Raw genomic sequence first — 24,956 nt, 5'->3', positions numbered from 1 at the left:
GACGGGGCTCTCTTTATGCTGCCGACGTCGAGGGGCGGCGTCTCGCTTGCTTCCGCTCGCCTACACGAGGCTCAGCTGCATGTAGGTACCGTCAAGCGCTTGCCCAGCGACGTTGTGTACGCCGTCAACGCTCGAGAAGTCCTGAGGAATCGTCGCACGCTTCCCCTCCGCCATACAAAGCCCTTGCAGCACGGCATTGTGTTCTCTCCAGTCTGAACGAACAACTGGGACGAGGAAGATGGATTGCAAGGCTCATAGAAGTGTTGGAAGGCCGTTGAAGCGGGGTGGGAGTTGAATACGGCGAAGACTGACAGTCTAGTGAGGCGTGGCGTTCATTGCCTCAAAGTTCAAGTCTGTAGGAAGCAGCGTCAGTACCGGACACATCCGTATGACAAGGGAGGCGCTTGACCCGGTCGAGGAGGTTCAAGTCGCCCCTAGCTTCCGTGGCCGCTGCACCGTCTGGCACTGCAATACCGATCAGACAAGGAGAGGCGCCGGAGAAGGCAGGATAAGTCGAGTGCGAATCAAGAAGGAGATCCCTGCCGAAGTTCGGGAAGACAGGTGGATTCGGCGGGAAAGGAGCGCGTGAATCGACGACAATGTCGGGGATGACGGGGACTGAGCCGGTCTGGGAGATGGTGCCGGACAGGGAATTGCTAGGCAGAGGAGGATGACCCGGGGCAGGACGCTGCGAAAAATCGAGGAGGGCCGCCAGATCCGCCGTTGACGGGCTACGCGGGTCGTCCGCCCACTGAGCATCACTCTGCGGAAGCATTGATACGTCTCGGGCGTCGCAGGAGAAGACTGCAGAAGCGGACTCGAACGAACGGATCGGCGGCAGCCGAGCGGCGGGAGCTCGCATGACGGGCGTTGGTACTTTCTGCGCGCAAGTTGGACATAGTCGGACGAAGATGGCCACAAGTTCTGCATAGAGTGGGTCAGGCTGAGGACGAGTTACTGCGGGAGCGAGGTTCAGCGCACCTTTGGGGATCCATGACCAGCGATCCTTGACGTGGTTGAACGTCTTGTCGCGTCCTCCGTGACTTGTCACGACGTGCGAGTCGACTATAATATCATAGATCATGCCGCGAGACGCGCAAGGTGTGTTGTTCCGCGACTTGCGCAGCGGTACGGGTTCGCCGTTGAGGCTGCCGAGCTTGAAATTCTCCCGAACCCAGTGTCGTTCGATGGCTGTCCCGTTCGAGGTGTCGGAAGGATTGCTGAGCGCTCGCAGAATGAAGTCGTACATGTCTTGCTGGACTTTTGGCGAGTGGAAGGTCAGCGGGAGCGGCGGTGCTGGACCGGGGCGACTCACGAACTGTCTTGGTCTGCTTCGTAGCGTGCAAGCCAGCGATATAGTTGTCAGTCGCGGCTTCGAACGCTGCTCGCGTCGGTACGCCTAAGTCAGGCAGGCGGAGCGAGGGAGTGTACGAAGCAAGCGAAGGATCGAGATTGCCGTCCAGGTCAGCTGATGAGCCCGTCGCGAGTGTGTCAGCCATCACGCGGTGTGTAGCTTAGTGGATGAAGGCGAACGAAGGTGGAGACTGAGGGCGAAGGCGGGCAAGACTGCGACGCAAACTTGCACGCAGATCTCGGGAGAGGGAGAGTTGGAATTCGGCGAGAGTCGCGAAGGCGCAGTAGAAACGAACGGGGTCTAAGAGGACCTAGCAGGCGAGAGGTGAAACGGTGAAGCGAAAGGGAGATGAAGAGGTGGTGGAGCCGGAGCCGAGAGATGAAAGTCGCGATTAAACGGTGCGAGGCTTTCTTGCAATGTGATACAAAGCGTAGCGCACCGCTGCGAGCGAAGAGACGATCAGCGAGCGTCGAGGAAGGAGGCAAGCAGCAGCTGGCGCGCAAGAAGAGAGGAAGCGGGACATACCTTGCTCGGCGATACCTTCAACCCACAACCGTCGGATGTCCCGCACGTCCTCCGCCTCGCCTCAGCCAGGCGATCTCGCGGTCTGACGGCACCTGTTCCTCGCCGAGCCAGTCGACGAGCCACCTTCTCCAATCTGCCACCTTGCTGGGCGCAATCGACGCGTCCCCATCAACGTGAGCCATGGCGAGGCCGAGCGTGAGGCGAGACGGTACGACGCCGAGGTGTCGCATCCAGGCGACAATAGTCGGGATGTCCGAGATGTGAGCGTGCGCGCCGACGAGCTGGATGAGGGCGCGGAAGACGATGTCGTTCGGGTAGAGGTACGGGTACTGCGGTGGTGTCGGCGAGAGCGTGACGGCGAAAGGACGCCAATCCCGAGGCGGAGCATTGGGCTTGTCGGACGGGACAGCTCCTTCATCCTGCGACGGACGCAGCGTCTTCTCGAGCCACTGTAGGACGCCGCGCTCCTTCTCGAGGGGCGAGCGAATCTTTGCATCCTGCCAGTTGGCCTCGATGACGTCCTCGAAGACCAGCTTCTCGAAGCGTCGCCAGGCAACGACACCGCCCCACTTGTCGTCGATGTCCCCCGTCTTGCTGCCACGCTGCCAACCCCCTGGACCGCCGTGTAGAGGGCTCTGCCCTACGTCGGCGCCGTAGACAGCGTCCAAGGGCGAACGCCAGCCCCCGCCGGCGTGCGCACTGGCCAAACGGGCGGCGTCGAGCATGATGCTGAGGGTTGCCACGTCGCGCCTCACGCCGTACTTCGAGTCGTACTGGGTGTAGAAGGCGTAGGCTCTGGCGAAGCGACCTTGACGGCTGAGGGAGTAGAGAACGGCGTTGAGCGTGGCAGTCCGCAATCTGCCATCGTCGCTCTTGGCCTTCAGGACTTCGTCTTTGCGCGGGGCGCGTCGACGAGGCTGTGGCTCATTCTCGAGGGTGTACCGGTCGAGCAGTCGCAGCGCGAGATCGTCCCGTCGAAAGGCGCAGTAGGCTCGGACGAGTGCATCGAGAAGAGCCGGATTGCTGCGCCAATTACTGTCCTTCAAGACGCCTTTCTCCAGCAACGCAAAGACCTGCACAGCGTCCTGCGGCCGACCGTGACGTCTGTACGCCTGCAAGATGATCGCGTACATGCCGGGCGTCGGTCGAGGCGGTTTGTAGACGCCCTTCCGGGACGGACCAGCCGAGTCGAGGTGCATGCGCTCAAGGATGGCGACGAGTAGATCCGGGTTGACGTCGGGTCGTTCCGCGACGGTCGAGAAGAACACGAGCCACGACACGCGGTCGAAGAAGGGAAGAGGCGGGCGCGGGAAGGTGCCGTCGCCGTTGGCGATATAGTCGCGCAGAACGCGCAGATACTGGAAGGTGAGAGGGGATTGTCGCAAGAAGCTTGTCGCTGCCTCGTCTCGCTCGTCGCGAGGGATCGCCACGCCTGACCTTGGCTGAGAAGGCGCCGATGTCGAGGCCGCTGGCTCAGCGACACGAGGCGGGGACGGAGAAGGGGAGTCGGCTGGGTTCGAGGCGTCGAAAGGTCGGTCTTTCGATTGTCGAACGTCCTCCGCCGGACTAGGGGCAGCCGGCAAGTCTTCGCCATCCTCGCCACGTACTGCGCTCGCCCGACTGGCGACTCCATCCCTCCGATCACTCGCCTTCTGACCCCCTTCGTCTGCCTTGTCGTCTTCTGCGGCTTCGCCCTCCTCGCGCAGCAACACCTCGAGCGCGCCCTTGATCTCGGCGAAGTCCTTGACATGTTCGCTCGCCGCGGCCGACTTCAGCGACGCGTCGTCGTCGAGCAGAGTACGCTTGAAAGACGGGCGGCCGAGGAGTTGCCTCAGCTTCTTCCCCGAGAGCTTCTTCTGGCTCACCAGCTCGAGCATAACCGTCTCTGCCATCTCGCCCTCGCCGACTTGGATGCACGTCTGCATGACGCGGTGCAGGATGGCTTGTGAGGGAGCGATACCGGCGTCGGTCATCTCGCTCAGCAGGCCGATGATGTCGTCCGGGTTCGACGGGGCGAGACGGGCGCTCCAGAGACTGTTGTAGATCTGGCGAGTCGACTGAATGCCGCGTGCGAGCATGGTCGAACGAAGGAGGGCGACGAGCGGCCGGAGGACGAGGGAGAGGTCTCCCTCCGCGACGTGGTAGGGCCCGTGACCTGTCGCGAGGGCGTCGAAGATCTGCTCGAAGGAGTCGGTATGACGAATCGTCGACGGACTGTCCGCAGGCGTATAGGCGATCCACTCGACGGTCTCGCGAAGCGCAACGAAATGCTTGAGTTCGAGGCACACCTGGATGCAGCGAGAGAGGAAAAGGCTCCGATTCTGCTCGTCCATGGCGTTGAAGCGACGCGAGCCGATCTGTGCGACGAGGTAGGGTACGTGCGAGAGGTCGGTGACGAAGCTGGGGATGGTAAGGTAGAGCCAGTTGGGGCATTCGATGGGTCCTTCCGTCGTGTCCGAGCCGATAAGCGTGTCCGGCTTCGCACTCGGCAAGAGATCAAGTTTCGTAAGGGCGAAGACGGGGTCGCATCGGCTGACGATTTCAAGCCAGGCGGCAAAGGTCGACGAGGGAATCTTGCGTTTGCGGAGGATGACGAGCAGGCGATCTCGCTCAACTTCCAAGCCGTTGACGATGGCGTTGACGAGCCATCGTGTCCGCGTCCGGTACAGCGTCTTCTGGCCCTGGACGTCGCCGGCGTGACCGAACTTGACGAGGGCCCCTCGTCGCTTGTGAGGATGAGGAGGACGACGCGGAACACCTGCGGAGGCGGAGGGTCAGACAGGATCCGATATCAGCTCGTGAGTAATGACGCACCTCTATCGCTCTTTCCAGCTCCCTGCACACCGCTGCCCGCCTTGCCCGCCGTCGTCGAAGTCGAGAAGAGAGAGACGGGTGGAGCACATCGTGCGAGCGGTTGGGCGATTCGGGCGATGGTCGAAAAGGTTGACAGCATCGATCAAGCATCATTCAGCTTCTGAAAAGCGTCTAGCAAGCCATGAAGCGGTGAGGTCGAGCGAGAGAGGATCCGCTCGCAAAGGTTGGCCTCCTCGCTCACCTCGACTCGCTCAGAAGGTTGCAGGAAGACCCGAGCGGTGCCCCAAAGGTACGTTACATCCTAGCGTAAGCGCTATAGCGAGCGCCTGACCGTTGTTCCGCAGCTTTGCCCTCCTCGAATCCTCATCAGCTTGACCTGCTCACACCGCTCACACGAGACCATGCCCGCCCTGCAAGTCTCGTACACCATCGCCAAGCCTGCCTCGTCCCCGAACGCTCCTCCAGCGACCGCAACGTTCGAACACCCGGTCGACTCGTCTACTCCTCTCTCGCACCTCCAGTCTCTCGAGAATGCGCTCGGGGAGGCGCGCAAACAGATGAACGAGCGGTTGACAGAGTGGAAGGAGCAGTTGAAGGATGTGGAAAAGCCTGCGAAGAAGGGGAAGAAGAAGGACGCCGAGGAGGACGAGGACGAGCAGGAGGAGGAGGACGAGGCATGAAGGTGAGGCTGGCGGTTGTGCTAGATGCGAGGGATGACGACGCGAATGGCGAGAACGTGCGTTTCCAGGCTTGATGCAGCCTGAAGTGCCGACTTACGTCCCTTCTGATCCAGTGGACAAGGCCCCCTCAAGCTCAACCGCGTCGAACGGCAAGGCTAGCTTCGCGATGAGCGAGGATTCAGTACCCTCTTGCAATCGCACGAGGGATGGTTAGGACGTTCGTCGTTGCAGCGGCTCTCGCCAGATCACGGCGTCCTTGCACTCGCGACGATTCTGAACGGCAATGCTGCGTTTTGCAAAACGGCTGTAGATGCGACAGGACAGAGCGCAGAATGGTGCTAGCAAATCATGCAAACGGAGGACAATAACATGATACGACACACAGCGAGAGTCTCAAGCGATAAAAGCGGAACCAAGCGATCCTCCTCTTTCTCTATCTCGAGCGCGTCTCCGCCCTTACGACCTCGTCACGCCGACGAGGTTCTCCTTGTCCGTGAGCGGCACACGAGAAGCGTCCGCTGCCGACTTCGCGTCTCTGTCGGAGCGCCTCAGTCCGCGCACGACTTCCCTTTCCTTAAGCTGCTCTTCCTCATCCGCGAGCTTCTCGTCTTCGTAGATCTCCCACGTCCCCTCTGCCCCTACCGCGACCCTAGCCTTCGCCTTCGAAGCCGGCGACCCGGGCCTAACCGTCCTCTTCAGCCCTTCGCCGTCCCTCGCAGCAGGCGGCGTAGCGAATACCATTGCGGCGGTCTTCTTGAGCAGTGCGGCGCTGAGCGTCGAGGAAGGTGAGAGGGTGAGAGCGGTGGGACTGTTCGGGGGAGCTGGGGTGGGCGAGGAGTAGGTGCGGATGGTAGGGGAGGAAGAAGGCTGGTCGAAGGACTGGTCGACGGAGGCGCTCGACGAGGACGACGTGAAAGAGGCATGGACGGGAGGAGAGCGAGGAGACCACCCTCCTGGAACGTTGCTAAGGCGGACCTTCTCCTCATGGACGCTGATCAACTCGCCAACCTTCTTGAACGGCGAGCCAAACTTGAACGGCGAGATGGGCTGAATCGGCGAGATCTGAAACTTCGACTCGGTTGGCGACGAAAGCGAGTTGCGCGGGAAGACGACGTCGCTCGTGGGCGAGGGCGACAGTCGCGTATTGGTGAGATCCGCCAGCGAACCCTTGCGAACGACTTCCTTCGACGAGCGCCGTGCAGGGACGACAAGCGCGGAAGCGACATCCGACTCGCTTTCACTGTCGGGGTCGGGAAAGTCGAGCGCGGTAGGCGAGGTGAAGAGGATCGAGTCGTCCTCCGGTGCGTCCTTGTAAGGCGATCCAACCTCGGACTCGGTAGTCGAGTACGCGTCGCCATGGTGTGAGACGATCGGCGTGGCGAAGTCGCGGTACTTGACGAACGTTGACCTCTCGCCTCGACCAAACTCGTCAGCCTCGTCCGCGCTCGTCCAGTCTTCCTCCTCCTGCTCGGATCCGTCGCGCCAGCTCGCGCGTTCGATCTCGCCGTCGACCACCTGCGTGAGCTCCTGGATCGTATTCGTGCTCGAACCCAAGTCGACGGACGGAACGTCGAGGATGCCGGCGGAACGCGACCGACGGTGCTTGCGCTCCATTGAGGAGGACTTTGAGAGCTCCGAAGCGTCGATGGGCGAGAAGGGCGTCAAGGCGTCGTTCCTCCTCGACCTCCTCGTCGCCTTCGTACGCTCGAGCCTGGTCTGCCACAGTTCCGAGGCGGTCCCGTTAGGCTCGTCGATGACGACCCCAGCCGGCATAGAGGCAAAGCGACGAGCAGTGCGAATGGAAGCGGGGGAAGGAGCGGCGGAGCGGACGAAGCGAGAAGGCTCGAGATGCGGAGCGAGGGAGACGTGCTCGTCAGCTGAAGGGACGGGGAAGATCTGCGCATTCCCTCCGACCTAACAGTCAGTAGTTCCGTTCTCCACAGGAACGAAAGAGGGAGTGCGCGCACCTCGTCGTCGCTGCTGCCGAAAAGATCCTTGAGCGGATCCTCCTCGTCCACCTCCCTCGTCGGCTCCTCAATCCTCGCGCTCGCGCTCTCATAGACGGTACTGACAATCCTCGACCTCCTTGCCCCCTCTCCTGCCACTCCAACCGAGGACCTCAAACTGTTCAGACTCATCCTCATCCTCAACGCCTCGCTCCTCTCGACCGGCCTCGGGCGATCCAAGACACTCCCTTCCCTCTTCGGGATCTCGACGAAGCGCGAATAGGAGGTCGTCGAGGTAGAGAGCGAGGGACGCTTGAGGCGTTGGCGTTTGCGGGCGGAGGTGGCGATGAAGCGGAAGGAGTGGGTTGAGGGACTTGAGGAGGGGAGGGGGTCGCGGCGGATCGTCGAGCGGCGGGAGAGGGAGGCCGAGAGGTTGGCTGTCAAGGAAAAGTCGACGTGTCAGCCGTTGCGACGAGCGAGAGGCGCGCGGGAGCGGAGAACGCACCGGGATAGCCTTTGCGATTCCTCATTGACGGCGAGAAAGGCGAAGAGACGTTCCCACCTGCGAACACTTCGCTCTGCCTGATGGTCGACGCCCCGCTCACCCTCGGACGCTTCTTCGATTTGGCCGTGACGGTCGCGCACTCGCCCTCGATGTCTGTCTCGTCCTCGTTCTCCCATCCCTCCTCGGACTGGCCTGCTCCTCCCTTAGTCGCGCTCACAGGTTCGCCGGACGTCAGCTCCTCCCCTCCAGCGCGCCTGATCCTGCCAAACCCTTTCTTCGCCTTGACGACCTTCTCCTTAACCCACCTCCTCACCATCCCCTTCCCCTTCGCCTTCTCCTTCTCCTTGCCCGTAGCGCGCTTATGAGGCGTGCTACGAATCTTGTGGGGCGTACCAACCGTCGTAGGAAGGGGCTTGCGAAGCGAGGAGGACGACAAGGGATGGAAGAGTGTCGAAGCGCGGCGGAGGAGGTCGATTGAGTGCGTGTTTTTAACCTTGCGCGGCTGAGGAGCGGTTGAAGCGGGGATGGGCGCTTCGATGGGAGGAACGGACGAGGTAGGGAGGGAGGAAAGACCAGTTGAATCCACAAGTTCGTCCGTCAAGTCTCCCGCTCGAGTCCAGACGAACGCAGCCGAAAGCGCCTCGGAGAAACTCCTCCTATGCGCGAGGGGCCCTCCCACACCACGCGGGACAGGACGCAGAGTCGATCCACTCCCGCTCGACGACGAGGTCCGAGCGAGGGCGTCGGGAGCGGAGAGGGTCGTCGAGCGGCGGCGGTTGGGCAGCGCGGGGCGGGAGGCCAGGTGCGTGGAAGGGCTTGGGGAGGCGGGAGGGCTAGAAGAGGTCGTGATGAGGCGGATTGAGGGACGCGAGTCGGGAGATGAGTTGGGTGAGGGAGATGTGAGCTGGTCCTCGGCGGAGAAAGGCTCGGGGTGCGCGTGTGAGGCTGTAGTCAGTGTGCGCGGCACAGAGCGTGCCATGCGAGGCAGTCCGAGCCCGTCTGAGCGGAGTGAGCAGGGAGCGAGTGACGAGGGAGCGTGAAAGAGAGACCGGGACGGGACCAAGCGACACCAGGGGCGTACTTGCGCAGCGTTGCAGCGAGTGTGGGACCTACTTAATCTACTGCAGTGACCGTCGCGCGGTTTGTCCGGTCCCCCGGGGCGTGCTGGACGACTGGAGGCGTGAAACGATTGCGGCCGTCTCCTGGCCCGCACACTCACTTGAGGCGGTTGTCGCCGCGCCTGGCAGCCAGTCACATCGTCTCCTGCGCTTCAGCCAGTCGCTGTACCCGCCAGTGCAGCCCTTGCGGCGTAAAGGCGGCGTCGAGGTCGCGGAGGTGAGGGAGGGCAGCGCGAGCTACAGGTCGCAGGGACGGGCGAGTGCGGTACCGTTGGAAAGCTGCGGGTGTGCTGAGAACGGTGAACTTGTCAGCGAGTCCACCAGTCGGGTGTGTCGCGAGGAATGAGCGGTTCAAGTGCGAGCGTGGCTGACTTGTCCCTCGCTCGCTCGCCCTCGCCTGGCTCGCTCCTCGCCTTTCGTCTGTGCCATACAAACAGAGGCAAGCGCGCGCTCTGGCCATCTCGAGACTGCTCCAGCTGACTCGCTCGTGCCCGCAAACCCATCCACCGACCCCGCCCTCGCCCGCGTCGCCCACCACGGCCTCGAAAACCTCGCACCCTCGCACCCTCGCTCGCTCTCGCCAACGCGCGCGGTTCTGCTACGGTTGACTGCGGTGGAATAAACAGGACACGATGCAGATCTTCGTCAAGAGTGCGTCCGCCCTTCCCGAGGCTTGGTGGTGGCGGGCCGTCGTCCCGTTGAGCTGACCCGTGCTCCTCCCCGTTTCTCCCGCTCGCAGCCCTCACGGGCAAGACCGTACGCTCGCTTTCTACGCGGCAGGAATGGTGGAATCGCTGGGTGGAATTGGGCGCACGCAGGGAGAGGGAGGGCTAACCTCGTTCGCATGTCGTCGACAGATCACCCTCGAGGTCGAGTCGTCGGACACGATCGACAACGTCAAGGCCAAGATCCAGGACAAGGAGGGCATCCCCCCTGACCAGCAGCGCCTCATCTTTGCCGGCAAGCAGCTCGAGGACGGCCGCACTCTTTCTGACTACAACATTCAGAAGGAGTCGACCCTTCACCTCGTCCTCCGGTCAGTCGAGCTTCGCCGGCGGTCTAGAGTCGTAGAGAGTGGGATGGTGGATGCACTGGCAGCGAGCGCGAGGGCGGAAGTGGCGGCGTCGGGATTCGCGAGGGGGACGTGGGTCGGGAGTCGGTGCAAGGGTTGGCGGTGTCGCACGGTCGGGCGGCGGTCGCGGTCGATTCGGAGCAGTTCTGGGACAGGCATGAGGTCAGTGAGCTGACCATCAGGCCCGGGAAACAGTCTCCGCGGTGGAATCATCGAGCCGTCGCTCCGCATCCTCGCGTCGTCGTTCAACTGCGACAAAATGATCTGCCGTAAGTGCTACGCGCGCCTCCCGCCGCGTGCCACTAACTGCCGCAAGAGGTCGTGCGGGTACGTTTTTTGAGCCTTTCTGCGACTTGGAGGGCGTCCGGCAGGTCGTCAACTTTCTTTCGCTGACTCCCTTCGCTATACTCCTCCGGGATCGCAGACACTCGTCCCAGCTCCGTCCTAAGAAGAAGCTCAGTGAGGAGAAACGAAGATCCTAGCCGAAGCCGGACGGAGACTGACCTTGCTCGTCGTCGACAGAGTAAACGACTCGCTCCCGGCGAATCGCCCGCTTGTGCAACTTCGGTTCTTCTGCCCCGCGCTACACGTCTACGAGAGGGGCTGTGTCGACTGTGGGGACCGGCGTGCGCGCTTGGGCGAGGGAGGGAGTCGCTAACGCTGCCGGGACTCGGATGGCACCCTCGGACTTGACGAGTCTTGGCGAATTCGCGCGGCTTTCGGCGACGCAGACGGTATTACTGACACCTTACAGGTTTGTGCAACGCGCCAACGCGACCCGGAACCATCGCTTCGTCGTCGCGCCCGCCACCCCCTCTCCCGCCCCTTATCCTCCCCCCTTCTCCACCTCCGCACTCTGCGACCTTCTCCTCGCCTCTGCTCGCCTTAACCCCCCTCGACAAACGCCTACCAACCCTTTTTCGCCAGCCAGGCGGGCGATGTCGGAGGAATCGGCGCGGTCGAAGTGTGCAAGGACGGTACTTCGGGTGCTCCGAGAGTGGGCGTAGCGGGCCTCGCGGCAAACGGCAGGATTGGGTGGCTTGTTATGTGGAGGTAGGACACCCGGCGAAACGCTGTGTGGTTTCGGACGACTTGCGACTTGCGACGGTAGAGGCGGAGGACTTGGTCAACAACGCTCGAGAGCGGCTGCCGCTCGTCCCGCTTCGCTTTCCTTGATCGTACACGCGCTGATAGAGGCTACTGCACTCGCATCAGTCGCCGCTCTTGACCGCTCCTCCTGACGACTTCGCCAACTCCACCTCCCTCGCTCCTTCTCCTCCATCACTTTTCCCCAACTCGCTTGTTCCCATCGCTCGTTCGGCTCGTACGCTACGTCTCTGCACGCTCTTTTCGGCCTGCGCTTTCCCACCGCCTGGCTTCCCCTCGTCTAGCCTTCGCACTCGCTCATCTCCCCTCTCCCTCCGCCGGTCACTCTCGCCTTTCTCTCGCCCTGCACCGTCGCCGGACTCGCACGCACGTCTTCTCCAAGCTTAATTGACCGACAGGGCGCCCCAACCGGTGAGCGCAGGTGCGTCCAGCGCGCTTGGAAGGCGAATTCGGTTCAGCTGCGCACTCGAGGCGAGGGTGTTGTGCTGACGCTCAGGATGGGTGTAGGACAGCTCGACCGCGTCCACGGGCGCTCAGAAGGCTTGCGGAGGCTGTCACGGAGCAATAGGGTGCGTGGGGTTTGTCAAGACCTCCCGGAGTCGATTTCGAGGACTTGAACAACTGACCTTGCTTTCGTTATGCAGTGCCGCGCCTCTTCCGCTCTTTGAGCAGCGTCGTCGACTCGCACGCCATGCCAGCGACGAGGCGCAAGCCAGCCAGTCGTCGCCAACAACCGACCCGAGCGAGGTCTGACACTCCCGCTCCTTCGCCCGCAAGTCCACCGCCAACCGACGACGGCTTGCCCGACCGCGACGCTTTCGAAGCGAGTGTCGACGAGTACCTCGCGAGCCTGCACTGGACGAAACAGAGGAAAGCTTTGCGTGCGTTCGCCTTCTCACCTTCTCACCACCGCTCGCTGACGCAACGTCGAACGTCCCGCAGTCGACCGCGAGCTCTACGACCTGACACTCCACGTTCTCCAAAACCCCTTCGACACCTCTCACGGCTCAGACTGGGATCGACACTGGATCCGCACGGCCTTTGAGCTTGGCGAGAAAGACGGCGTTCCTGTCCCGCTTCGCAAGTCGCGTGGCAGCACGCCTTGTGCGTCGAGGGAGGAGATCTACGATGCGTTGACGCTCGCGCACATCGAGACGGGGCATGGAGGGAGGGACAAGACGTTCAGGAGGGTCAAGGAGACTTGGTCGTATATCCCGAAGGGTGAGCTTACGATGCACGCTCTCCGGCGATCTCGTCTGACTGCTCGAGGTTTTGCAGAAATGGCGACTCGCTTCGTCAGGCTTTGCCCGACTTGCGCGTCTGAGGGTCCGAAGCTTCCTCGACTTCCCGTTCCGCCGGTCGAAGTGCCTCAGTCTCCGCCTCCAGCCTCAACCTCGACTTCGGATGAGCCCTATCGCCCGCGCTTCTTCCCAGTCCCTCCTTTCGCCTCTGTCCACCGCGCCCAGCCCGTCCCCTCGTTCTTGGAGACCGTCCTCGCCTTTCCGACTTTTCCTTCCTCTCTCCCTCAGCCCGCATCGGAGCAGTCGCTCTCGTGCTCTCCCGTCTACCCAAGGATATCCGCATCCGCCGGCATCGGGAACAACGCTCCGCAGCAGACGCACCCGTCTTCCCTCCTCCATTCTTCCGCCGCCTCGCCTTCGTTCATCGACCCTGCCGCGCCTCTCCACCTCACAGCCAAAGCGCAGCCTCACGAGCCTTTCGGTTCTACCGCCCCTTCCCGCTGCTTTGGCCGAGAGATCCAGCCTGCAGCAACCTCGTCCAGCAGTTCCGTCGGCTACAACAACCTATACGACTTCGACTCACACGGCGAGAGCGTCCTTCACTACTACACACGATCGCCGCCGCACTGGTCAAGCCAGCTGGACGAGTCGCAGGCTGCCTGGACGCTCGCTGGACTCGCGGCTTTCGGCGACGGTTCGCACGACTGGACCGCTCGCCTCTGAGGCGCGACGAATCTCTCTCGCTTCTACGTTCTCTTCCATCTTGTACCTTCTCGGCGTGCGTATGCCGCCGGTTTCAACCGCTGTTGCGCCGGACGGAGGAAAGCTGACGGTTCCTCTGTTCCTCACAGCTCTTTCACCAGCTTTTGCACCTCGTTATGCTCTCTTGGTCGCTCTCACATTCCCATTCCCTTCCTATCGCCAAAGTCGAGCCGTCGCTCCGCATCCTCGCGTCGTCGTTCAACTGCGAGAAAATGATCTGCCGTAAGTGCTACGTGCGCCTCCCGCCGCACGCCACCAACTGCCGCAAGAGGTCGTGCGGGTACGTTTTTTCGAGCCCTTCTGCGACTTGGAGGACGTCCGGCGGGTGGTCGACTTTCGTTCGCTGATCCCCTTCGCTACGCTCCTTCGGGATCGCAGACACTCGTCCCTCGTTCTCCGCCCTTTCTCCACCTTCCACATCTCCGCGTCCATCTGATCATCCCCGATTCGTCTTCTACGCCATATTCGCCTTCCACGCCGATTTACCGTGTTGTCGTCTCGCCTCTCTCGCAATATCGCTTCCGACCCGCCTTTGCACGCCCTCTTACTTCTTGTCCTGGCTTTGCAGCGATGCAAGGAGATGTTTGTATCAACCGGGCAACCCGTTCGAGCGAGATTGGCGACGCTTGTTGACGGAAAAGGTTGGCTAGGAAGGTCGCTGCAGCCAAGTCATCGCAAGCTCGCTCGTTTTCTGCCGCTCATCCGCTGAGCAGTGCTACGAATGCACCTTGATGGCCCATAATGGCGAAACTCGCTCGAGCGTGCTTCGCAGATCCGATTGCTCCCGCTCTTTCGCTTCGCAATCCGCGCTCGCCTCGAGCTATCGTGGCGTTGCTGGTGGCTCTCAACGTCCTGCTAATTCACACGCCAAACTGTACGAGAGAACGCACGCGAGTTGCACAAATGAGAACGCCGAGGTCTACCTGACTTGCTCCTCCGGGATCGTTGTAGCCGTCCTAGACAGGCGCGAATTGATCCAATACCTGCGATACCTCTTGTGATCCCACAACAGGTACTGCATCGCTTTCCAGCGCGCCAGGTGGCGGGCAGGCTTGTCGTGGGTGTCGAGGTAGGCACCCTTCTCGGCCGGCTGCTCATGCGAGACTTGTCAGGTCCCGCCAAACGGTCGGAGGAAGGTTGAGCTCAAAACGTACGCAGTACGCAAACTCGGGGAACCTCTTCTCGAGGATGCTGAGACTGAGGTCCACGAGTGCCTTGTCCTGGTTCTTCCACGTCTTACGGAAGTCGAGGATGTCCAGCGTAAGGTGTCGACGGCACTGGCGCGCCTCTTTGATGCGCTCGTCGCTCATCGGCTGGCCGTCTAGGTCGACGAGCGAGTGGCGAAGCGCGACAGGGCTGTACGCGTCTGCAGGTGAGGCCACCATGCAGAAGTATTTTGCGCCCAACGCCTTGATCTGCTCGTTCGTCAAGACGGGACGCTCCCACCCTTCGAGCTCGGCGCGCAGGTCGGCTTCGCGGTACGAGGGCGTTTCGAGGTAGAAGAGCGGTTCCTCCTCGCTGTCGGGTTCCTCGGACGCCTCGTCCCGCGCATCCTCCTCGTCCTCGACGAGCTCTTGGCTGCTCTTGCCTGCGATGCAAACCTGAAGTCAGGGTCTGTCCCCGTCGTCTAGTTGTCAGCACGCACCGCTGGTGTTGAGAGGCTCGTAAAGGTCGTCATGCTCCGTCTCGAGGGCGCGCCTGCTTGCAACTTCAATCGACCGCTGTTGCTGATTCGCGCGAAGGCGCTCGGCGAGCTCGTCGGCATCCCTTTTCGCAAGTTCCAAGCGGGCAGCGATGCGCTGGAGGAGCAGGCTGTCCGAGAAGAAAGACGAAGGGCGAGCCTGGAGGAGTCGAGGGACGTGACGAGGTGAGCGCGCAGCAGCGCGCGCGACCCAGAGCATGGTCGGCGCAAGTGATGAGAAGCAAGGAAAGCGCCAAAGCGAATGCGCAGGCCTCTTGTCTGGAGAGCTGAGCGTCGCGAGGAGGCCCTTGTCCGGACGCACACGCTTGTCCAAGGTCCGCCGCCAATATCCAGCGCCGTTTCACAGCTTAGCCGCTCTACCGATCCCACTCGTTCGGGCCCTGCAGCTGTGCCCACCGAGATTGTGCCCTAGGCTGATGAAAAGGGAGAGGTCGACGAGAGCGGCAATGGGAGGTGCGGCGGGAACGCTGAGCGAGCTGGAACAGTGCAGTGAGCAGCTTGGAAGCAGTCCTCGTCCCACAGACTGAAGCGGAGCGCATGGCGAGCGGGCAAGCCTGGAGACCACTCCTCTCTCCTCGACACTCCGCTCGTCAGCCTCGCTGCGACTCTAGAGCTTCGTGGAGAGGCTCAGATTGAGCTTCTAGCCGCTCGTAGGCCATGCTCGATACCCGAGGCTTGCCCGCTTGTCTCTAGGCGACCATTCTCTCCTCGTCGCATCCTGACCACCCTCGACGCCCCGCTAGACCTGCTATCGCTATCTGCGTTCGTTGTGCGACTTCTGACCCGCTTTCGACTGGCTTTTGGACCACGCTCGGAACGCTCGCCCCTCCTCTGTCCGCGGCGCTCCAAGGGAGCCTCCTCTCGAAGCATTCCCCTCTCCTCCCTCCGTCGCAGACTCCTTCGCCCAACACATCGCACCTGCACGAGCTCATGACGTCCTCAGCGACCGGCGAACCCACCGGCTACCCACCCACGCAGGCGCCCTACGAGTCGCGGACAGTCGGCGCCACCTCCCCAAAGACGGGTCGCGGTTCGAGCGCCGTACCAGCACCCGCCTCGCTCGAGTTGACGAAGGAGGACAAGCAAGAAGGTTACGACATCTCGCTCCTGAACTTGCCGGAGCGCAACACCGCCGCCGCACCTCCCGCCGACCGAAACTCCTCCTCTGCGCTCGCGGCCGACCTACCCTATGCTTCGAGACAGCGCGACTCCTCCTTCGACCGTTCAGACGGGGCTCGCGAGTCGTTCGGATCGGGCAAGGAAGGATTGACGGGCGGGACGACGAAGAAGACGGTTCGGCATCACTCCTCGTCGAAGGACCACCATCGCTCGGCGCCAAAGCGAGGTGGTTCGCGCAGTAGGAGGAAGGGGAAGAAGCTCAAGTGGTGGCAGAAACCGATCACGCTGGTCGCGATCCTCTTGCTCGTCATTGTCGTTGGCGTTGCAGTTGGACTAGGCGTCGGCTTGGGTGTCAAGAAGAAAGGCGGATCGAGCAGCTCGACTACAGCCTCGCCAGCAGGTCCGACTATCGAGCCAAGTACGTCGGGCGCAGGTCGCACCGTGCAGGTCTCCGCCTCGGCAGCACCTTCGCCGTCAGTTCGCCCAGCAGGATCAGGACCGACAGAGACCGTCGCGCCAGGCAGGCTAGCGAGGAGGACGAGGGCGAGGGATTGACAGAGAGCGTTTATACGGGCTTCGTTGCGTGTCTGTAGTTCTTATCTATGCACAGAGTCTCATCTCATCCTCAGCTGCGTTTCTGAGGAGTCAGCCGGGCCGAAGGGAGAAGAAAGAGAACGCAACGCACCAGACTGCATGCGTCTTGCCGTACTTTCCGCCAAGCGAGTGCTTCTCATGCAAGTGAACCGCATGACGGTTGCGGTGGGCGACAGCGTGATGTTCCGAGGTCGTCTCGCCCGCCGCCTGGGACTTGTTCGAGAGGTGCTTCTGCACCTCAGCCGGCGCCTTCTCGAGGTAGTCGATGGCGGCTTTGAGGTCGCGGATGAGCGTGTCGCAGCGAGAGCGGGAAAGGTCTTCGCGGACGACGACGCGAAGGACCTTGATTTTCTGCAGGCGAGGCGAGGATGTGAGCGTCAAGGTACACTTGCGAGGGTTGAGAGATGGAGAGAGGGCGGGAACGAAAGCAAGGAGGAGACGGAGGAGGAGGCGGAGAGACGGGGAGTGCTTACCTCGGTGTGCGGAGCGAGCGTGTAGGCGGGAATGATCCATCCGCGCTGCCGCATGTGGCTCGCGATCGCGAACTCTGCGGACGGGAACGTCAGCGAGCATCTGGCAAGCTGGACGAGACGCACGCACCGTCATACGGCTTCTCCTCCTGCAGCTTGAACGCGACGAGCGGCAAGCTCTGCCCGTGACCCTCGGAAATGATCTCAAAGAGCTTGCCGTCCTCCATGTTTGCGACGGCGTCGGACAGGTGGTCTGCAATTTGCACGAGGTTCTGCATGATCGCGCGGTATCCCGCCTTTCCGAGGCGTAGGAGCTGGTAGTACTGTCCGACGACCTGGATAGCCGATTTGGAGAAGTTGAGAGTGAATGACACTTGCGGCGAGCCGAGGTCTTGCGGGAAGCGAAGAGACGTGAGTGGTACGGAGGACTAAGAGGAGTAGCGACCGCGGACGCACAGTTGACCGTGAAGAGAATCTCCTCAGGCAGGTACTCCTTGGATCGCCAGAAAGCCCAGCCAACACCAGCGTAGACCAATCCGTATTTGTGTCCCGACGTCTGGCAACGCGCACGGTCTTCAGCTCTGCTCTGCTCTTCCAACGCTAGTAGAGAGTGCTCACGTTGATGGACGAGACGAGCGGAACGCGGAAATCCCATTTGAGAGACGGGTTGACGAACGGGACGACGAAGCCGCCCGATGCCGCGTCGCTGGATGTCGCGAAGAGTCAGCGCTCGATCGAGGCGTGCAGAAAGACCGGTAACCGCACACGTGGATCGTGCAGTTCAAGCCCTTCTCCTTGTTCTTCTTGTCGAGAAGCTCGTTGAGCGTCTCGATGTCCTCGTACTGCCCAGTGTACGTCGTGCCTATGCGCGAATGTGAGCGGACCGAAGGCGACGTCAAGCGAGAGGAAGCAAGCGCCGACGCACCCAGGATACCGACGACCAGAACGGTGTTCTCGTCGACCAAGTCAACGACTTCCTGCGGGTCGATGATGTACTTGCCCGGCCTGCAGTACCAGTACTTCTCCTCGACCTCGAGGTATCGCGCCGCCTTCTCCCAGCAGACCTGGACGGCGGACGACATGACAATGTTGGGCTTGTCAACGGACTTGCCCTCGGCGAGACGCTTGTTCTTCCAGCGACGCTTGGCGGCGAGGACGGCGAGGATGATGGCTTCGGAGGAGCCGATCGTGGAGACGCCGACCGCCTCGGCCGCCTCGTCGTGGAGGGGGGCGTTGAACAGACGGGCGATCATGTTGACGCAGCGCGACTCGATCTCGCCCATCGCTGGGTACTCCTCGACGTCAATGAAGTTGATCGAGAGGTTCTCCTTCATGAGCTCCTCCGCCTCCGCCTCTTGGAAAGTCGTCACGAAACTGGCCAAATTCATGGCGGGATTGCCGTTCATCAAAAGCTCGTCTTTGACGAATCGCTGGGCGAGACGAGGGTCCATCTCGTCTTCGGCCATCTCGAAGCGCGGAATGCCCTGTGCGGCCTGGCGGGAGCCGTAGATGGTCGACGAGACATGGTGGTCCTCGGTTGGCTGAGTCGTAGGTCGAAGGAAGGACGTAGGGAGGGAAGGAGGGATGGAGAGATGAGGAGGAGAAGGTGGAAAGAGACCGGCAAGTCAGCGCTCGCTGCGCCTCGAGGCAGGCGCTCAGGATGCCTCTGGATTGTTCAAACCTCTGCCGCCCGTCCACATCCTTCACGACGGCTCACCTTGTCGTGAACGCGAGAATCGGCGGGCACAGTTTGGAGACCGGACCTGCGGGTGCGCAAAGCGTCAGACGACCTTCCGGGTAGTTCAGCAGGATAGCGGACATTGTTGTAGCGTGCGTGCGAGCTTGAGCAGCAATGAAGAGCGTGAGGAGGAAGAGAGAGAGAGGTCGTAACCTCGTCACCTCCTCCTGGCAGGACTGCGCATTAAGTGGGGAAGGTCCCCCTGTGAGCTATTCTCATCAGCCTCGCAGAGAAGGTATTGAACGACGATGCCAATGCAGGAAGAAGGGCGACAAGGCGATGCGAAAGGGGAGGGATCAGTCAGAGTGTCTGTGAGCTGGCGAGAATGCGACAGAGGGTTAGAAGTAGGGACAACATGGAAGGACGAGTCTAAGCGAGAACGGCGGCGGCGGAAGCGAGAAGGACGGCGGCCAGAGAAGCGACGGCGCCGGTCGCAGCGGCCGAGTTCTGCTTCGATGGGGCCGTCGCCTCTGCGCCAGCCGGTGCAGTCGACGATCCGCCGCTCGAGGTGCCGCCCAGGTTCGTCGAGTAGTTCCCTGCAAGCGCGACGCGTCAGCGCAAGGGAAGTAGTGAATCAAGCACAAGAAAAATTCACCGATGGGCTTTGTCTGGTCGGTGAACTTGCAGCTGTCGCTCGAGCAAGTGCAGACGTTCTTGATTGGGTCAAAGAACGCGGTCGAGCAGTTCGACGGGACCGTGTGGCGCTTGTCGCCCTTGTTCGGCGACGGGACGGGGTTGTCCGGCGTCGGCTCGACCGAGGGGCAGTAGTAGCAGGTCTGCCAGGGGAAGTCGGCGAAGTTGCAGCGGTTCAACAGGCCGGCCTGCGTGGCAGGAGAGCGTCAGTTCAGGACAAGAAGCGCGGACGAGAGAGCGAGACGAACCTCGTTGGCGGGTATCCCGTTGCAGATTTTGGTGCTGGCGGGAATGGCGGGCGATTGGCACTTGAAAGCGTCGACGTTGGCAATCTGCGAGTTCGGGACGGGGTTCTGAAGCCACGCAAGCATCTGCAAACGTTGGGAGGAGGTGGTCAGTTCGAAGCGAGCTCGTTGAACAGGAAGCGCGCGTACCTGCTGGTTCGAGACGATCCAGACGTTCTCGTGCGTCTGAACCCAGTCAAGGAAGGTTTGCAGCATCTGGCGGGTCGCGATAGGATCCGCTACACCTGGATAGCCGACTGCGAGGTGAATCGGGTGGGAGTAGAGACCGAAAGGCTGGCGGTTGCCCTCGTCTGCGCGGGCGAAGAACGTCAGCCGTCGTCCAAAGGTGAATAAAGGGAATCGCAGACGCACAGTGCGTCGTGAAGGACCACTTGAGCCAGTCGAGCACCTCGTCTGGGTTCCCGTCGAGCCACGGGTCCATCAAATGAAGCCCGCTCGTCGAGTTCGGCTGGAAGATCGAGTACATCGGCACCTCCCACAGCCCGGGAAGCTTGAGGCGGCCTTGGCAGATATCGGACTGCTCGAGGCAGTTGTTCGCGACGCCGTAGTCGAGCGTGTAGGGCCAGAAGGCGTCTGTTCTGGACGCGTTGGCGGGGGTCGCGGAGGTCATCGACGAGTCGTACTGCAGCCCTTCATCCGTCAGCACAAAACGAATCGGACTTGGGGAAGGGAAGCGCACCTTGAACGAGGCATTGTAAAGATGCGTGAGTGTCTCGCCGTTCCAGCTGAGCATCGGTGCGCGGAAGCCTGTCAAGTCGGACATGGGAACTGCGAACGAGATGTCAATCGAGCACGTCTGGAAGGCGGATCAGACACAACGCACTGCCGGCAAACGCGTTTAGGGCTCGCAAGTTGCCGTAGATCTCGGACGTGTTGGGCTTGCCGGCGTGCGTCATGGTGTGGTCTGCAATCTCGTTACCCGCGACGTACCTAGGCAGAACAACGAGTCAGTCTCGAGCGTCTCGGCGAGAAGGAGAAGCGCACCAGTCCGTCACCATCGAATAGTTGGTGTAGCTCAAGCTGGTGAAGTAGGTCATCTTCGGCGAACAGCCGTTCGGGTTTGACCGGTTCGCGAGGAAGTAGTCCATCACTTCGAGCGTGTAGGACTGGATGGCGTCGTCGGCGGTGAAAGCTGTCGAGCGAGCGGTCAGCTCGCCTTCCCTAGAGGGTAATGGTAAGCCCGCGACTTACTGACGAACTGGGGAACGTCCTTCGGGCTCAAACCGCCGGGGGGAGACGTCGAAGCGCACTGCACGGAGCAGTCAGTTTCGTGAAAGAGGAGGAGGCGAGAGAACGGTCAACTCACCTGACAAGCAGGCAGCTTGCACTTTGTCGCATCGCACGAGTACCCGGCAGTCTCTGTGAGCGCTCGTAGCGTCAGTCCCGCGTAGAGGCGAACTGAACGAGCGGGTCTGGGCGCGAAGGGGTGAACGCACCTGGACTCGAAACGGGACCTGATGGTGCGCCGCCGTCTTGCGCCAGGACCACCTGTGCGAGTACGATTGCGAGAGCGGCTGCTGCGAGCCTTGGGCGGGCGGTGAGGCGAGGCATTGAGACGGGTTGAGCGAAGGGAGCGGGTGGGGGAGACGAGAGAGAGGGAGCGAAGGGGCTGGCGTTCGAGGGATTCGCAAGCAGCACTAGCACGTCTCGCGGCCCAGCAGCCCGGAAGAAGCGAGAGACGGAAGCGGATGAGATGGACGAGGTCAAAGGGCGAGGAGCGAGGAGGAGAGGGAAGTGAATGGCTTCAGACAGTCTGTCTTTCAAGAACGTCGTTGTGGCGATGGACACATCCAGCAATGACGAGACCGAGGACCGAGATCCACACGCGGGAAGGAAGAGGAGACACATCACTTCTTGTTCTTCATTTCACGAATCTTGGGACACAGACGCCGTACGGACTGCGAGCCCGTGGCGACGACGACGACAAGCACGACCAAAGCTTGACGAGCCTACTCGCTCTCGCTGTAGACGGGACGAGCGGCACGAACGCGCTGCGGCTTGCGGTTCGTGTTCTGCGAGGCTGAGATGGCGTCGATGCGGGCGAGAGCCGTCTGCGAGCAAATTAAACAGTCAGTTGGCGACAGGAGAAAGAGTCAAGTCGTCCAGTGAGCGCGAGGTGAGCTGAGGAACGCACCTGGTACAGCTCAGGACGGCCAATCGAGTCGAGCAGCTTGACGACCTCCTTCTTGGCCTCCTTCTTGCCGCCCTTGAGATCCTTGGTCTCGATGCCGCTCTTGACAGCGTACGGCGAGGTCTTGGGCTCGCGGTAGGCGATGGTGAAGCCGCGGCCGGACGGGTGAGAGGAGATGTCGAGCGTGGCCCGGTTGGCGAGGCCTGAGTACTTGGGGGACTGCAAGGATAACTGAGTGAGTGGTGAATGGTCGAAGGAGGAGATGCGAACGCACGCTGATGCCCTGCGAAAAGACAAGCGAGGTGAAGGCTGTCAGGTCAGCAATCCGGCCAGCTCGATGACTTCGTCCAGCCCTTCCACCGTGATTCCGGCCCCTCCTCTCCTCGACAACCTATGCAGTCCATGAACCCATGACCAGCGGCACACACCATCATATTTCCCCTCTCGACAGAGAACACCCTCCCCGCCCCACGCCTCTTGTGGATGTAAGCGTTCTGCTTCCTCGTGAGGAGCCAGATGAGGTCGTCCGAGACGGGATTGGCGTGCGACATGCTTCTGCGAGATGGGCGGGAGTCAGTGAGAGGTTTTCCCCACATCTCGGGGGAGGTTGAGAGGATGAAGGTGGCTGTTCGTGCGCTTGAGTGTTTTGTCGAGGAGCGGGACAGTCCGAGAGCATCCGTCTCAGCGTCCTCCAGCAGCCGCAGCGCCCTCCACGAGCTGAGGAGTGAGCTGGCGTGCGGGAAAGCGAGCCGAGCGGGGAAGGGAGGGTGAGGGCGACGGAGGCGCTGGAGGGACGCGAGACTGGCTTAAGAGGAATGAGCAGACCTAGACAGACCTGTTGAATCGAGCGGAAAGGCGAAAATGGGTTGTTGACGGAGGAGGAGGAGGGCAAGGAGGACGAGGAGGAGAAGGCGCACGTCGAAAAGCCTCGATCGTGTGTGAGACGGTCAGGAAAACGCCTAGCGCAGTAAGATGTCAGTGTCAGGATCAGCGCATGTTCAGGCGAGGGAAGAAGACGAAGGGCGCACCTTGAGGACTGCACGAATCAGTTTATCGCTTGTAAACGCCTGTACTCGTTGAAAAGGGCGTGCTGGCGGGATTGAGAGGATGCCTGCCACGCCTCGAAGCAAAGGCAGCAAGCGCGCCGCGCAAAGACCCAGCAGAGGCAGGGAAACCTGTTTGGTGAGGTGAAGTTCCGGACGCGCGAGAGCAGAAGACAGCGCAGGACTGGTCGCGATCACTCGTATGGAGACTCGAGACTCCGGAATGCCCCGTTAAACAGATCCGAGGCTCCGTCCCGCGTGTGAGCAGGCTGTAGTTGGTCGAAGGTTGTCCTTGGAGGAGGGTCGCTGCAGTGCGGGACCTCTCGTGGGTCATCTCGAGGTAAGACCAGCCTCGTCGAGCTCTGATCAGTGCGTCAAGAGATACGCAGCGCCTTCAGATGCCGTTGCAGCCGCAAGCTGGTTCTTGTCGAGCGGAGGAGGAGCGAGACGGCCGCTCCACGCCGCAGGGAGCGCCAGTTGGCCTGGGAGCGTGTCAGTGCCAGCAATGTCGTTATCGGGCCCTGTCCAGCGTGTCGGCAGCGCGCACGAGCGTGTCTGGTGCGGTCGCAACCCTCGTCCTCGCCGTCGAGCACAGGTTGTCCTCCCTCCAAACACTCGCTCGCCTCGAACTGGCTCGCGAGGCTACGAAACTGGTCTGCTTAGTAGCTAGACCGCTCTACACTGCTCCCGCACTCGTCGCGACCGCTCCACGCCCGTCTCGCCCTCCTCGACACCCGAAGCTTTTCTCGCCAGCACGCCGACAACTCAGGGTTTTTGAGCGAGGCAGGCGTGGCATGGAGGCAGCAAGACGAGCTGAGCAGTCTGTGAGTCCCGGACCGAGCCTGCGTTCCTCGACTCCCGCCAGCACGCTCGCCTATCCCCTACGATGACACAACTATTCACACTGCTCGACTAGAGGACCGGGAGGTTACAGCCCCGGCCTCGACTCAACCATGGGAATACTCTACAACGGTAGCTGAGGTGGATCCGGCGAGCGTGCACGAGCGGTGGAAGACAGCGAAGGTCGCTGCGCGGGACGGGGCGAGCTGACCCTCTCGTTTCTCGTTCAGTGTGCAGATAGTCTCGCATGTTCGGCTACAGTGACTTGCTGCGACCGGTACGTTTGCTTTCCCTCACGTCGAGACCAGGCGCGCAGAGACGACACCATCACACCAATTGTCTTCTTTCTCCAGCGTATCTTCCACCGCATTCGCGCGAGGGAATGCCGATAAATCAAGTTTGGATTGACTGAGCTGCGAATATGGGTTCGCTTGAGGGGATTGAGCAGCTTGAGCGAGGATGGATTACGGTTGAGCTGACCCGCTCTGCTTCTTCTTCGCAGCCAGCGGCTAGAAGCGCTTCGCTGCACTTACTGCACCGCTGCGCTAACAGGTTGCGCTCATCCTACTGGGCGAGGCGCGACTCGTCTCCATCGGCGTTGCTTCCGCCCTTCTTCCCCTCGCCTCCAACCGAACTTGCTTCGCTTACTGCGGCCAGACCACGCCAGTTCCTCTCGCTCACCGTGAGTCTCCCCTCCCCCACCTCCCTTCTCCAGGCTCGCGCGCAAACCACCCGCCCCGTTCCTTCATCCCCAACGATGACACAACTATTCACACTGCTCGACAAGAGGACCGGGAGGTTACAGCCCCGGCCTCGATTCAATCATGGGAATACTCTACAACGGTAGCTGAGGTGGATTAGAAGGCGGGATGAGGGTGTTTGCGCGCGCGAGGAGAACAGGAGATGGAGTGATCAGAAGACGGTGCTGACTCTCGTCCTCGCACGCACTGCAGGTTCGCTCAAAGCTTCATTGCGTCGCAACGGTGCTCGGAACCGCTGTGCGAGCTTTTCCGCCGCTGCTCGACATGCGATGCTGCTTCCCCTCCGCTCCACCTGCTCTCCCTCCGTCTCTTCCGCGCTCGTACTCTCGGCGTCTCGACTGACGACGGTACCGCAGACGCATGCGACATGAGCGCTTCGAGAGTGGCTACGTAGACATGCGAGACGGGGATGACGATTGCAATCCACTTCTCCGTTCATGCACACTCGCCCGAGTCTGCCTGTATCTCCCGCGGCCTCGAGAGTATCCTGCAAGGC

At 61.6% G+C, this 24,956-nt stretch overlaps 12 protein-coding genes across 12 annotated transcripts; 5 read left to right on the top strand and 7 right to left on the bottom strand.

Moving 5' to 3' along the window:
• Positions 1-315: 315 nt before the first annotated feature.
• On the bottom strand, positions 316-1,499 carry RHTO_03709 (uncharacterized protein; the record flags this gene model as incomplete). Its single annotated transcript, XM_016417378.1, has 4 exons — positions 316-353; positions 376-924; positions 982-1,260; positions 1,316-1,499. 4 exons carry the CDS (start codon positions 1,497-1,499, stop codon positions 316-318), a joined length of 1,050 nt encoding a protein of 349 aa, XP_016271294.1.
• Positions 1,500-1,896: 397 nt separating this feature from the next.
• Positions 1,897-4,832, bottom strand: RHTO_03708 (uncharacterized protein; the record flags this gene model as incomplete). Its single annotated transcript, XM_016417377.1, has 2 exons — positions 1,897-4,637; positions 4,694-4,832. The coding sequence occupies 2 exons, from the start codon at positions 4,830-4,832 to the stop codon at positions 1,897-1,899; spliced, it is 2,880 nt and encodes a 959-aa protein (XP_016271293.1).
• Positions 4,833-5,094: 262 nt separating this feature from the next.
• RHTO_03707 (uncharacterized protein) lies at positions 5,095-5,373 on the top strand (the record flags this gene model as incomplete). The annotated part of the gene is made up of 1 exon (XM_016417376.1): positions 5,095-5,373. The coding sequence occupies one exon, from the start codon at positions 5,095-5,097 to the stop codon at positions 5,371-5,373; it is 279 nt and encodes a 92-aa protein (XP_016271292.1).
• Positions 5,374-5,829: 456 nt separating this feature from the next.
• RHTO_03706 (uncharacterized protein) lies at positions 5,830-8,803 on the bottom strand (the record flags this gene model as incomplete). Its single annotated transcript, XM_016417375.1, has 3 exons — positions 5,830-7,287; positions 7,341-7,756; positions 7,825-8,803. The coding sequence occupies 3 exons, from the start codon at positions 8,801-8,803 to the stop codon at positions 5,830-5,832; spliced, it is 2,853 nt and encodes a 950-aa protein (XP_016271291.1).
• A 771-nt stretch (positions 8,804-9,574) lies between these two features.
• RHTO_03705 (large subunit ribosomal protein L40e) lies at positions 9,575-10,541 on the top strand (the record flags this gene model as incomplete). The annotated part of the gene is made up of 6 exons (XM_016417374.1): positions 9,575-9,593; positions 9,682-9,698; positions 9,800-9,978; positions 10,210-10,341; positions 10,439-10,473; positions 10,537-10,541. The coding sequence occupies 6 exons, from the start codon at positions 9,575-9,577 to the stop codon at positions 10,539-10,541; spliced, it is 387 nt and encodes a 128-aa protein (XP_016271290.1).
• A 1,271-nt stretch (positions 10,542-11,812) lies between these two features.
• On the top strand, positions 11,813-13,085 carry RHTO_03704 (uncharacterized protein; the record flags this gene model as incomplete). The annotated part of the gene is made up of 3 exons (XM_016417373.1): positions 11,813-12,002; positions 12,064-12,342; positions 12,400-13,085. 3 exons carry the CDS (start codon positions 11,813-11,815, stop codon positions 13,083-13,085), a joined length of 1,155 nt encoding a protein of 384 aa, XP_016271289.1.
• Positions 13,086-14,043: 958 nt separating this feature from the next.
• On the bottom strand, positions 14,044-15,025 carry RHTO_03703 (uncharacterized protein; the record flags this gene model as incomplete). The annotated part of the gene is made up of 3 exons (XM_016417372.1): positions 14,044-14,214; positions 14,279-14,712; positions 14,770-15,025. 3 exons carry the CDS (start codon positions 15,023-15,025, stop codon positions 14,044-14,046), a joined length of 861 nt encoding a protein of 286 aa, XP_016271288.1.
• A 731-nt stretch (positions 15,026-15,756) lies between these two features.
• On the top strand, positions 15,757-16,500 carry RHTO_03702 (uncharacterized protein; the record flags this gene model as incomplete). The annotated part of the gene is made up of 1 exon (XM_016417371.1): positions 15,757-16,500. The coding sequence occupies one exon, from the start codon at positions 15,757-15,759 to the stop codon at positions 16,498-16,500; it is 744 nt and encodes a 247-aa protein (XP_016271287.1).
• A 70-nt stretch (positions 16,501-16,570) lies between these two features.
• Positions 16,571-18,830, bottom strand: RHTO_03701 (cytosolic nonspecific dipeptidase; the record flags this gene model as incomplete). The annotated part of the gene is made up of 10 exons (XM_016417370.1): positions 16,571-16,574; positions 16,631-16,890; positions 17,013-17,086; positions 17,140-17,400; positions 17,466-17,565; positions 17,628-17,715; positions 17,763-17,871; positions 17,935-18,550; positions 18,727-18,772; positions 18,829-18,830. Coding segments are annotated over 10 exons (1,560 nt in total).
• Positions 18,831-19,116: 286 nt separating this feature from the next.
• On the bottom strand, positions 19,117-21,236 carry RHTO_03700 (chitin deacetylase; the record flags this gene model as incomplete). The annotated part of the gene is made up of 11 exons (XM_016417369.1): positions 19,117-19,283; positions 19,343-19,568; positions 19,629-19,751; positions 19,815-19,975; positions 20,037-20,307; positions 20,365-20,453; positions 20,509-20,615; positions 20,670-20,817; positions 20,877-20,934; positions 20,992-21,044; positions 21,122-21,236. 11 exons carry the CDS (start codon positions 21,234-21,236, stop codon positions 19,117-19,119), a joined length of 1,518 nt encoding a protein of 505 aa, XP_016271285.1.
• A 398-nt stretch (positions 21,237-21,634) lies between these two features.
• On the bottom strand, positions 21,635-22,367 carry RHTO_03699 (60S ribosomal protein l28; the record flags this gene model as incomplete). The annotated part of the gene is made up of 4 exons (XM_016417368.1): positions 21,635-21,736; positions 21,820-22,035; positions 22,091-22,099; positions 22,245-22,367. 4 exons carry the CDS (start codon positions 22,365-22,367, stop codon positions 21,635-21,637), a joined length of 450 nt encoding a protein of 149 aa, XP_016271284.1.
• Positions 22,368-23,257: 890 nt separating this feature from the next.
• RHTO_03698 (uncharacterized protein) lies at positions 23,258-24,854 on the top strand (the record flags this gene model as incomplete). The annotated part of the gene is made up of 4 exons (XM_016417367.1): positions 23,258-23,683; positions 23,930-23,976; positions 24,202-24,381; positions 24,653-24,854. 4 exons carry the CDS (start codon positions 23,258-23,260, stop codon positions 24,852-24,854), a joined length of 855 nt encoding a protein of 284 aa, XP_016271283.1.
• Positions 24,855-24,956: the final 102 nt, after the last annotated feature.

This window comes from Rhodotorula toruloides (genome assembly GCF_000320785.1).
Source record: "Rhodotorula toruloides NP11 unplaced genomic scaffold Scaffold22, whole genome shotgun sequence".
NCBI lineage: Eukaryota > Fungi > Basidiomycota > Microbotryomycetes > Sporidiobolales > Sporidiobolaceae > Rhodotorula > Rhodotorula toruloides.
Note: the sequence above shows the minus strand (reverse complement) of the source record. Positions and strands in the feature narration are given on the sequence as shown.